This window comes from Centroberyx gerrardi, chromosome 22, assembly GCF_048128805.1.
Source record: "Centroberyx gerrardi isolate f3 chromosome 22, fCenGer3.hap1.cur.20231027, whole genome shotgun sequence".
Taxonomy (NCBI): Eukaryota; Metazoa; Chordata; class Actinopteri; order Beryciformes; family Berycidae; genus Centroberyx; species Centroberyx gerrardi.
This window is the reverse complement of record NC_136018.1, coordinates 16958502-16971177: the sequence shown is the minus strand read 5'-3', so window position 1 is coordinate 16971177 and position 12676 is coordinate 16958502. Positions and strand designations below refer to the sequence as shown.

The 12676-nt window shown below is 43.8% G+C and overlaps 1 protein-coding gene across 1 annotated transcript in view; it reads right to left on the bottom strand.

The window, feature by feature from the left end:
- Positions 1-10560, bottom strand: part of gfod1 (glucose-fructose oxidoreductase domain containing 1) — a 29579-nt gene extending 19019 nt beyond the window's left edge. The window contains exon 1 of the mRNA XM_071902526.2: positions 9751-10560. Coding sequence (XP_071758627.1) covers positions 9751-10003 — 253 coding nt within the window. The 5' untranslated portion in view covers positions 10004-10560. The remainder of the gene's footprint in view (positions 1-9750) is intronic.
- Positions 10561-12676: the final 2116 nt, after the last annotated feature.

The window sequence follows — 12676 nt, the reverse complement described above, 5'->3', positions numbered from 1 at the left end:
TACCTGACAAAGCACAAAATTCCCTAAAAAGTAATACCTAAAGATTCAAGTCAATCCTAGAGGGAGAGCAAGGCCAGCCGTCATTTGATCAGAAGCCCCGACTGACGGTAACCTCGTCTCCCCGGTCCCGTATGTGCGGCTGCCTCTTGTCCCCTGTCCCCCATGGCCAATTAGGAAACACAGGCAGGTCTACTCCTGAACACTGGCACATAAAGGACATCTGAGCAGCCCTATTATGGAACAGGCTCACCTGGGGAATACGCAGGATAAATATCAGGAAAGGACAAAAAGAGGCCGAGTTCATGACACAAACACCCAGCTGTGTTCACTGGTAAGCCACTATACAGTAAGTGATCAGTGTTTGGGGCACTGCATGTAAAATACATATTGGGATGTAACATGAGAATACAACTAAAAGCATCCGTCTACTGTCTCTGGGTTACTGAGAATATTTCACAACTGATTTCCCCAACTGATCATGCAGGTATCTTTGTTTTGGCATGTCAGTGTTATCTCAGTAATGCACACACATACACACACACACACGCACACACACACACACACCCCAATTGCGAGTGGGTGCGTCTTAACAACTGTCTCATCCTGTCAAATATTTATGAGTGGGAAATGAGTGGGCATGATGGTTAATAAAGCTGCATGTGATAACATGAATAATAACCACTGATGAACAACAGCAACAAAGTTGACCAAAAACTAAGACTAACTCTAAAACTGAACACTAACTGGAGTGTATGATGAAGAAACCAAACTGAAGAAACTAAACTATCCTCCCTGCCTCCAAAATACCAGAAATAAAATATTCAAATTTTACTTTATTCAAAAGTCTTTCGGTCAAAGCAAAAGTAAGAGTGGAGTATAGATGAGAACCACAGTATCTAGAAATGAGTAAAAGCCACATCTGCCTTTGCTGACTCATACTAGGACTCCAAATGTGTGAACATGTGCCTTCCTCTTTTAACACGGAAATGAGGGTTAATGAGGTCAATGAAACATAAAACACTACAGCTTAAACTGAAATGAAAAAACAAAACTAAAATTAAATATTTCAGAAAAATAGTAACTAAGCTAAACCAGCAAACCATGTCTGAAATGTCACATCATTTTAAAAGCAACCTTACAATAAGATATTTGACAGTGTTTTACTTTTTCATATCCCATTGGCCAATTGAAAAGAGTCAGGTTGTTGTCAAGTTGTACATAAAATAAGATTCCAGTTAAAACAGTTCTTCATCCAAATGCATACAGATTGACCCAATAACAGAAAGCCATGTCAAATTTAATAACAGAAAATAGTTCCTCATCAAAAGCCTGCCCACTACCCCATCCTTCAAATGTAATAATAAAAATAGTTCCCCATTGAATGCCTGCCCCTCCTTTGGCCCCAGACTTAATAATACAATGTGGTTCCTCATCCAAAGCCCCCAACCCCACCCCAAGTCCAACACCGCAAAATAGTTCCTCATGGGTCTGTGCAGAATAAAGGCAGGACTCTAGTGGAAGTGGGGGTCTTCTACTCTCCCCTCTTCTTCAGGAATGCTCACTTCTCAGCCCCCCCCCCCCCCCCCCCCCCCCCCCCCCATCAGCCATTCATTTGACAGACAAAGCCAATTTCACAGGAAGACAAGCTCCTTTTTTTTATTCTTACTCGGTGTTTCTCGCCGTCTCTCTCTCTCCCTTCCACTCTCTCTCTCTCACACACTCATTCATACGCCGTCATTAGCATGTTAATGGGCGTCCAGGAGAACACGAACATGAACCAGTGGGAAGCAAACCGCCGACACTGAGAGAGAAGGCCTGGGAACGGCGCCATTCTTCTCCGTCGGCGGCATTCTCCTATAGGTGACGTTGAGTTGACGGGGTCGCCTTGTTGACTCGCCTGAACCAAAACCCAAAAGCCTTAATTCATCAGACTGACCAGCACAAAGGAAAGCGCACCGAAGAAAATATAGTTGCCAGGGCCATTCGTTCAGGTTTGGAAAGTCCTGTGAAGCCCAGTTGTATGAAGCCGGGGAAAACATAGCCTTGGGGTTAAAGTTTTTATCCGTCAGATTTGTCAGAAGCGGAAGGAAATTTGATTTAACCTTTATTTGACTTGCTCTTTTTAGCAATGGCCCGCTTTTGTTCAATGGACAAAATGTTACTGTTAAGACCATTCTGTTTCTTTCTTATGTAAAATCTTAGAAATCTCAGTCCTGTAAGTTCAAAAGGGCCGAGTGGTTTAGGCAAAGAGGTTTTAGCTTCATAAAAAGGACATTTTTTAACACATAACACATATTAATTTGGCCTAATCTGAGCGCCGCTAGAAAAACTGAACTCTCACCTACAAATGTCACACCCAGGAAAGTTCCCTGAAAATGACTGATATCTAATTTTACTCCCAAAACAGCTGACTACAGAACCATTTTCTAATCTCTGCCCGCACGCTAGGAAGAGCGTCACGCAATCGGCGAATTCGGGTCAACTGGCCCTTTAAGTTCAGCTGGGCCACCGAGGCGCTTCATCGCCGGTCGGAAGTGCGGTTGCATAAGAGCGTCAGCGGTGGGAACATGCATTTATGATGACGCCCGCTTGCCCTTTGCAGCGAGGTTATAAATAGCGCTGCGCCTTTGGGTGGCCCTCCGGAGCAGGTGCCTGAGAGCTCATCACAGTGCTAACAAACAGACAGCACAATTCAATGCATATCAATTAAAAAAACGAGTCTGGTTTATAAGTTAATGCGTGCAAATTTCATTATGTTGGTTACTGTAACCCTCAGAAACTCTTATCCAGATTATGAGAAACCTGAATAAATAAAAGATACCTGTTATATACACATATCCACCAGAATACTTAATCAGGCAAGACACTTTGTTCTGTTCACTGCTGGTTTTTACAGTCTGGGTGAGTCATAATGAGTCAGTTACCATAGTCATAATATTTGGCTTATTCATATATACAGGGATACTGATGAATCGCATGCACAAATACATATAAAACCCCCCAAACTGCACCTTAACTGGGATAGAAGCTACAACCCTTGTAATCACATTCATTTCTGATGACCACCCACTGGCCTTTGCAGAGGAGGATGACTTCAGTGCACCATGAGACGTGCGACAGCTCATCACAGGGGGTTTCCATTAGGGTGGAAGTAAACTACAGGATTTCATAAACCAATTCAAAGGCTCCATGACGGCCGAGCTGTCAAGATACAGTCATGCCGAGGAATTATCAACCTCACCGTCTTTGAGGTCTTAATCCAATTTTTCGCCTTAATCCAATTTATCTTGTCACTGCCTTCTCTGATATCATCTTCTGTGTGAAATCACCAAATTAATAAACTAATCTGGGCGACATCCTGTAGTGTGGCAGCCAGTCTCAAGGCAACTTTACGAAGCAATTGGAAATGGGTAATATTGCCTTTGGTGGGAGAGTTTGTGGGCTATATCGAACAAAAATATAAGGGGAAAACAACATTGTTAAACGTTTGTTTCTTGTAACACATTAATATCAGGGATGTGAGTTTTCATTTTCAGAATCTCAAGCTTTTGCACATGAAACTCCCATTTATTTCTAAAGGGGGATACTGTTCCCCTGTTTCTTTGTCCCACTTTCCTATGTTCCAATCCTGATCACACCCCTGTAATATGTACCGTTAGCGATCATAATTACCCAAATCGCCCATCTACGTTGCTTCAAAATATTATCTGTGTGTGTGATGACCGTTAGATGCTATTCTTAGACGGCTGGTCCAGTCAGCAGGGATGAGGAAGCGTCTGGCTGTGCGGCTCAGTGCACGCTGACCTGATACCTGATAGCTTCTACCACTGATATCAGAGAGAGAGAGAGAGAGAGAGCGAGAGAGAGAGAGAGAGAGAGAGAGAGAGAGAGATCAGATTAATTTTAGCCTTAGGAAGCCTGTAAGGAAGCCTTTCAACAGCTTGAAGTGTATTTCTCTTTTGATTTATCTGTCTGATCTATCCATCCAATTAATTATCTACATTTCCAATGAAGAAAAATGATCTGAGGGAAAGATAACTGTCCCTGACCTATCAATAAACACTCTTTGAAATCAAACTGATACTCATTTAGAAGGAGAAAACCCATTCAACAGCATATGAGATGTGTAGTCATGTTGGATATGTCGTAATTGCAGTATACAGTGCTGACCTTTTCAACCCCTATGCGTTTTGTTCCACTGACTTCATGTAATAACAGAACTTCTTATTTCATTTCACAATCAAATAAACTATGGAATGAACTAGTAAAGGGGATTTTACACAAACGTCAATGAAGAAGTGGGAGCAACTACTAGGAAAAGACTTCCTTCTCACTCAAAACACACACTTGTTCAGTTATAGATGAGCAGAGGTGTGAGTGTGTGTATGTGTGTGTGTGTGTGTGTATGTGTGTGTTTACCCACACAGACCTGAGCTTGAATGTCTTCTTCTCTCCCACGACTTCCTCCATGTACAAAGCAAAACTGCATAAAGGAGGGAAAGCACCTGAAACTCTTGCTCATGTTACATTTTAGTTGAGTTCTCAGATTCTCTCACAGCATCTGGCCCACATACACACAACCTGCAGGCTCAACCACACACAGCAGGGACAATGTGGGGAAAACGCTCATCAAGGACCTGTTTATCGTCTTAAATTGATAACTCCTTTACTTGATATTAATTTTTGGCCATTGCTTGCATATTTTCATATCTGTAAACATATTCTGAAGTGTATGTGTATTTTATTTTTTTGCATATGGGGAACATGTCATGACTCCCATCCTTTTAGCATTAGCAGTGGCTACATTTTTTTGTATGGTGACTACCAGAGAGCCAAACATACAATCCATTTTCACCTGGACTACTTTCATTCCTGGCCAAGTTCTTTTTGAATATCAAATGAAAAAAAATGTGAATAGCCCGAGATTTTGTAAACCATAAGACGAGAAATAAAATGGGTCACCACCCTTCTTATTTTTCTTCATATCTTCTAGGTTTCCCGCATGACACGATTAGCTGTATTTTTTCATGAGCCTTGATCTCAGGGAGAGAGACTCAGCTCGCACATTAAAAACGTCAAAGAGCCACTGCTTTAAGCCACGGTGAAATATAGATCTGAAGTCATTCTACAGCAGCACTTTATTACTGAGAGACATAATTTCTCACATACTTATCATAGTGTATATTTAGGCTCTGACACACCAGCCAGTCTGAATTCCTCAGGCCTTGAGTGCATTGGAAATGCTAATGTATTCCAATGGATCTAGCAAAAAAAAAAAAAAAGACCAAAGGAGCTTCAAATCTTCTCTGGCTTAAGAAATAGCACTTTCACAAGCTGTGGGCCAAGAAACGCTTGGGGCTCACACGAGTCTGTCTTTGAAAGCAGAACGGTGTGTGTGTGTGTGTGTGTGTGTATTTGTGTGTGTGTATTTGTGCAGGAGCAGACAGTCTCCCTCTGGCATTTGCTTCCCAACACACCGAATGCAGTGAGAAAGCCCGTGTGACATCAGACGCCTCAGGAATGCCATAGTAGTAAGAAAGAGGAAAGGAAAAAACCAGCAGAAAGAAATCCCTATTGAAAGAGAGATGTGGCTGAACAAGAATGACTGGTTTGCTGTAATGGGACCAAGTTTGCTGGATTGAGGGGACGAACCTACTCGGGAAAAACCTGAACAACACGTGGAACGCCTCTGACTCACACCAGTGTTTTTCCTTTATCCTCCTAGGTCTCTGTCCATTAGTTTAGGGTTAGCATTCAATTCTCCCACACCAAAAATATATCTATTTGGTGCTCCTTGGTTTGAAAAGGGTATTAGTTGGCCTAGACGAGCCAAAAAACACCTCATTTTAATTGAATTATGTCAGTTACCCATTTGCTACAGTTGCAGTTACTATACAAAGGCATTCCAAATTAGCTGAGACAGTTGCACTACAGGTGCATTTTACCTGCAACATATAAATGCCATTGAGTTTACATTAGATAAATATTATCTTTATATTATATTTGGCAAGTGCCTTCCACATCCAGGCATTTACCCTGGTATTAGAAAGAGTAACTGCTATTCTAAAAAAGAAGGACTGAAAATTCTGGTATATATGCCTACAAACTAGATAATATTCATTCATTCATTCATTGTCTTTACCCACTTATTCCTTTTCAGGGTCACTGGGGGCTGGAACCTATCCCAGCATGCACTGGGTGGCAAGCAGGGAAGACAGGTTGGGGGAATCCATCACAGGAACTATTGAATATATCTTTATTGATACTTTCTGGAAAGCTCTATTTAAGATTAACAGGAACTAAGCTTGGCAAATAAAGGACAAATAAAAGCAAAACAACACATCATTTAAAGTTGGACAGAGTATTGGTGAATGCCTCCAATGCCTAAGTCCACATTCCTATGGTGAAGGAGCCTGATAGACTTATCACCTTAACCCAGGAGGTACACAATAAGCCAGTCACAGGCAGATAACCATCGCCTCACACACCCTGACGAAAGAGGAAGTCGCTTTTGCATTCTCTCACAGCCAGACTTTCTAGTCACTGCGGTGACAGTGAAAGACATTCCTGGAGGCGTTATGCATCGCTCTAGGTGTCTTTGACTCGGTCGAGCCTAGGTTGAACAGTTCCAATCAATAGTAAGTATTTGAAAATCACACGGAGTTGTCCCGACGCAGTGTATTGCCCTCATCTGTCAGTCCACGCAGGTTAAAACCAAGTCCCATCTGACCCAGACTTGGCTGTCAGCGGCGGAGGTACAGAGGCAGAGGGGTGGGTGGGAAGGAACAGGCGGCCCTGAAACAATGAAGCCATGAGGAAACGGGCTGAGAGGAAAGAGAGAAAGAACGGCCATTGACAAGTTGCCACGGCTGTTCTGCAGGTTGAGTCAAGTTCACTGGGGCATGATTAGCGATTCTGGCTGCCGCTCAGCGGGCTTGTGCAACCTTCACACAGAGCTAAATTTGGACTTCCAGCTGTCAGAAGCGTTGACACACGCATCAATGTGGAAGGGAAATTAAGGAAGGTCCATCAATTGGGATTTATCCGTGCGTAGTGTGTAGTGAGTGGGTTGCAAAAGAACAGTTGCACATTGCCCAGAACAAACACGAGGTGCGTGTGTGTACGTGCATGTGCTGGTGTATGCGTCGGCGCGCGCACGTGTGTATTGACATTAGTGTAGTCATGGTATAAACAAACATTGGCTACCACACTTGAAGCCTGTCCCTTTTATTTGATCACACTGCCACTCCACAGAATTTACCAAAGCAAACGAGCAAACAAGGCAGCAGTGTGAAGCTGAATGGAGCCACAGTGGCCTTATCTTTACGCCGAGATGCCGAGGCAGAGCTTAGACGTTTACACTGAGCGTCACGGCCTACTGTGTGGAGGCTTTTTCAACCACCACGCCAAAGTGAGGTCCTTTATAAACACTCCCAATACATATGAATAAGATCAGGGCCACATCGGCAAAATTGACCCTCATCCAAAGTTGTTGTTATTACTTGTTTATTACAAGGAATTCTAACTCCATAGTTTTTCCCAAGGGGATCATTAAAGTTTCATCTATCTTGTATTGACATAAGACATGAATAATTGCCTTGTCACATTTCTAGATACTCATTCACTAATTGCAACTTATGACCAGCAGCCCATCACCCATTCATCTTTAGGCCCTTGATCCTCCGTGTCAACAAGTGTGTGACCCCTGCCTACGATCAAACAACTTCAATTAGTGCCTGAACACAACATGACAGTTGAAAAGGTGCTGACGAAAGTTGCGACACTTCAGGAATTCAAATTAGCAGCCTAGTCACAAGACCTACTCAGTACAAAAGTGAGATTCTCTGTGTTGCTGTCTCATGCACACACTCACTCAGCCCCTCCCTCTCTCTCTCGCTCACACACACATACTCTCTCTTTCACATACTCACACACACTTATGGCTGATGCTAATGCAGTCTCTCCTGTTGCTGTCAAGTCGTGCAGCTCTCTACAAGTGTGACGAGTGACGGGAGGCAACTGACAAGTGAAGCGGCAGCTCCACAGTCAACAGGTGTAACAAGCCTGATCATTAGTGCTGCTGAAATACACCCTGATTTACCCTTCTGACTATTGTACAGTGAATAGAGGTTACTAGTGCCATGTGCAAAATGGGAAAACACAGATCTAAATGGGATTTTTTAGTTGAATCCAGGGGTAAATGAAATATAAATTCAGTGTGTTCCTTCATTCCTTGTAGAGAGTGGAAGGATACTAGAAGCATATGGTATGTACATTAAATTATGTCCGGGTCCCTCCCAGCTCTAAATAGTTCTTCAAACAATAGGCTATCTTTCATGAAAATGTGATGTCACATCTGGGCTATGGCTATACACTGGGCTATGGCTATACCACTACAGGTGTTGCTGTTACAACATGAATCAACATTTATGTGTTATTTTTGTTGATTTTCTGTATTCCCACTGCATACTGTTTTGTAGGTAGGATGCAATATGTGTTTTCAGACATAACCCAGTTTCTCCCTTCACGTTAAGCATCTTTGGACCCTTTTGTTTAGTCGCAGCCCTGACTTATTTGCGCTTACTCGCCAACCGAGGTTTGCTGCCAGACTGTAGGGCAAATAAAGCCTTTTGGAGTAGAGCTCAGGCTGCAGCCGGTTACCCTTGCCACCATTCTTTTAAAATGGCTCCACAGCTCCCAAATGTGATCTCCAAAATAAGCCACACTGCTCCAGATTTAAACTAGAACAGCCTCTCTCTTTGTGTCCCTCTCTTTTCTTACATTCAGGCCTCTTCTCTTGGGCTTCTGCATCTGTCAGTTTCACTAACGTAGGTTAAGCTCAGGCTTTGACCAAGACATTTCTTTCAGTGGCAGCCCCCACAAAAATTAACTGTCATTGTACTTGGTCTTAAGCCACATCCAACCCTTCAGGTCTGTTTGTCCATCAGCCTCCTGATTCCATTAGGTGGACCTGCTGTATCAGTAAGTCATGGGCAGGTTAGATATTGCATGCAGTTGTTGATGCAGATCCAATTCAGAGTTTTAGAAGAGGCTTTCTTCATTAGATGCGAGTACAGTATTACTGCAAGACAAATTTCAGCATGATGTGACATTCATACTGCATCCTATCACAGAAGGTCACCAGTTCAAATTTACCAGGACCAGCAGGGAAATCTGCTCTCTCTCCTCCTCCAGCTACTGGCTGTTGCCCTTGAGCAACACACTTAATTCCCAATGAAGGTTATTTTGTTGGCCATGTTGCACAAGGTCACTGGAATTGCATATGCTTCTTTGTTACACACACACACACACACACACACACACACACACACACGCAGGGACAGGGGTCCAGTGCCTTGCTCAAGAGCACTTAGGCAGCAATGGCATGCACTATAGAGTTAATGCCTGACTCCACCTTGACTTGAGCCTCACCTACACACAAGTCAGACACGAGGACAACTTCAGGAATAAAGGAGACTTGTTGACATGAACGAGAAGATAAGCTGGTTATTACATAAATCATCCTTTTATCCTCAGCAGCCACACCCGCTATTACCCACAAAGCACACACTCCACCTTGACTTGGCTGCACGTCTGTTCCACTGCAGACTAATAAACCCACAAGTTGACAAGTGAAGGCATGACCTCCCCTGTTGCAGCAGTAGGCCTGCACATCACAGCCACAACAAACACGCCAGGGCCGCAGCAGCGGCGGCAGCATCCATCCCGCCGCCCCGCAGCAGGACTCACCCAGTGTTTTGACAGCGATCTGCCGCGTCAAAGGCGGAGGCAGGTTGATGCAGACCAGATCCACATCCTGATGCAGCAGCACGTCGTCGATCCGGTTGGTGTAAAACGGCACGTTCATCTCCTTGGCCAGCTCCTCCGCCTCCTCCTGGGTCCGGCCCCACAGCGCTTTGACGGCGAAGCCCTCATTCTTCAGCAGCGGGATGATCACCCTGGCGGTCAAGCTGGTGCCGAACACGCCGACCCCGGGAAGCATGACTCGGGTTTTTTTTATTTTATATTTTTTTTGGGGGGGGGTGTTTTGTTTTCACAGCTCTGGACGGAGCCCGACCTGCTGCTGCAGCGGCGGCGGCAGAACGGGAGGGAAGCGGCGGCTGGGACCGTCAGGTTGGCCATCCACCTGCACCCAAACACCCGCTGTGCTGCTGCATTTTCGCGTCGCTTCGGCTCGGCGATCGGGCATGTAGTGTCGTTATTCCGAAAAAAGATTTAAACCAGAAACAAATGGGAAACCGAGCCGGGCCTCCTAGTGTGGAAATTAGAAACGTAAACGCACCATTCCGGGCTTCACCTCGTCCGCGTCTGGCAGCGAGCGGCGCACTGACTGCGCCAGGCAACGAAGGGCATGTCACCTTCTTCCAGGCTGTTTTCTATCCTGTAACGCCCTCTTTTCAGATGAAGCAAGGCGGTAATGAGTCAGAAGGGTCCTTTAGGTGACGGAAGGCTGTCAGGAACACAGCCGTCGCCTTCTGTCGGCTCCCCGGAGGATCCCGCAGCAGCAGCAGCAGCAGCGCTATTATGCTGAAGGCTGTTATTGATGTTGCAGCCCAGTTCTGCACTGTGGACAGTGTCAAGCCAGACAGAGTAATAAATACCATTTCCGGTGTGGGTTTTCAAAATAAAAGCCGTATTGACGAACACCAACGTACAAAGCACCAAAGTGAACAATAGTCTTAAGAATAATTGTGTCATTGTTATGTATCATGATAGGCCTTTTTAGGATAGTAGACATCCTTTTAAGCGTTCTGGTGATTTTTGCTTGATCTTTGCTCTCCAGTATAATGATAAAAAGCAAACTTGGACTCACTTAGCGTAAGGTGTAGCGACTGCCTTTTTTTGACAAATTTTACACTTGCATTTTGATGGCAAAATCGGGCAATTTCTGGTCTTTTTCTGTGTATCACTAGGTAACTTAACGCAGCTCTCAGCCTCCCAGTGCGCTCTCCTCCCCAGTTTAACCCTTCAGCTACTGGACAGAATGAGGCAGCCTGGCAAACTGAGGGGAAGGTGAGTAAGTAGTAAAATGTAATCTGGCTACGGTCTAGATCTATCATCAGTTGCTAATGATTAAATACTAAAAATCCAAGGTAAACAGGTTGTGATAACCATAACAAAGAGTCAGTGTAACATGCCTATAATATCCCTATAGGGACTCATTGTGTGCGTTTATGGTGACCTTACTGTACTTTATAGTATCTTTATCTCCTATGGTATCACTGTGGTATTCAAAACTATTGGCAAATAGTTTTGCTGTCTGTGGAATTTGTTTTTGTGTCCTTTTATTATAGCCTAGAATTACTTTAGCTGTATTTTTTATTTTTTTTATTTTTTTTACATTACCTCTGGTTTTGAAAAAAGAAACGAAAGAGTTTCTGTGTACTTCTGAATGAGATTACTTACTTTTGGTACTGTGTATTTACTTATTTACTATGCTTCTTTATTCAGTTAGCTTATCATGAGCCATTATCATTAGCTTATCATTATTCTGGCTGTTTAATGTTGCCTTGCTTACTGGCAAAGATATCTCGCAGAACATGACTTAATTATATGAATCATTAGGGTCCACTTTTCAATTTGGCATACATACAATCCACCAAGCTGTCCTGCTCTGTTCTACTCATTCAGCGACACAGAGACTCAAACCCCGAACCCTGGCAGTGTTAGAGCCATGCTGCACCCTTTAAGCTCCATAGGACCATATAACAGTCTAGACTCACAGGATGCAACAGGATAAAAAGGCCACAGGAAAGACATCATTTTTAAGATTTGATATATTATATAGTTGAGCTACTTTGAATTCTGCAGCAGGGATCAGAAGCCTTTGAAGTGAAGAGAGGATTTGAATTTCATCACATCTGAGTCCACTGTGTCTGCTGCAGCGCTGCTTGAAGCTTGGAGCTGTTTGGAGTATCTCTCTCTCTCTCTCTCTCTCTCTCTCTCTCTCTCTCACACACACACACACACACACACACACACACACACACACACAGAGCTTGTGCTATCCTGCCACATCTTTCTGTCTTCTGCATCTTGTTTGTCTTCATTGACCACTGTCACAGTCAGTGACAGTAGTGATGAATGTAAAGTGATAGTACTTTGGTTTTACAGTACACTATGGTTTTACAGTAACCAAGTCAATATCCAAATTTCACATTGCGCCTGGCTGTGCTACTGCAGTGCCAACATGCCCCACTGCTGCCGACCAACAACTGATGGGATTAATCAACAACATTTCAGTGGATGGAAAAAGCTGAACGTCATAGTTTGAATCAATATGGGCCCAAGCATAGCATATTGCACTGGAGTGCACACATCACATAACAGCCACCCATAATAGTGGTGCAGCTAGTGTGAGAAGTCAATTAGAAAATATCTTTGTGCAGACAGACAGACACAGCCAGCTAATTCCACATTTGTGCAATTTCAACACAGATGTCTGAGTGCGCTGTCAACATCCAGTCTCTCTGACTCTGCAATCGATTTGGTCAACAATGTAGGTACAGAACAAACACACCGCAGAGAAACAGTACTTTGGACTGTGAAATTGTGCTAAAAAAGTGGTGAAAGGCAACCATGGGCCATAAAAGGTCAAAGGTCAGTCAAGGCCAAAGCTTAAGTGTATCTTTGTCAGAGGGGTTTTATTGGCAGA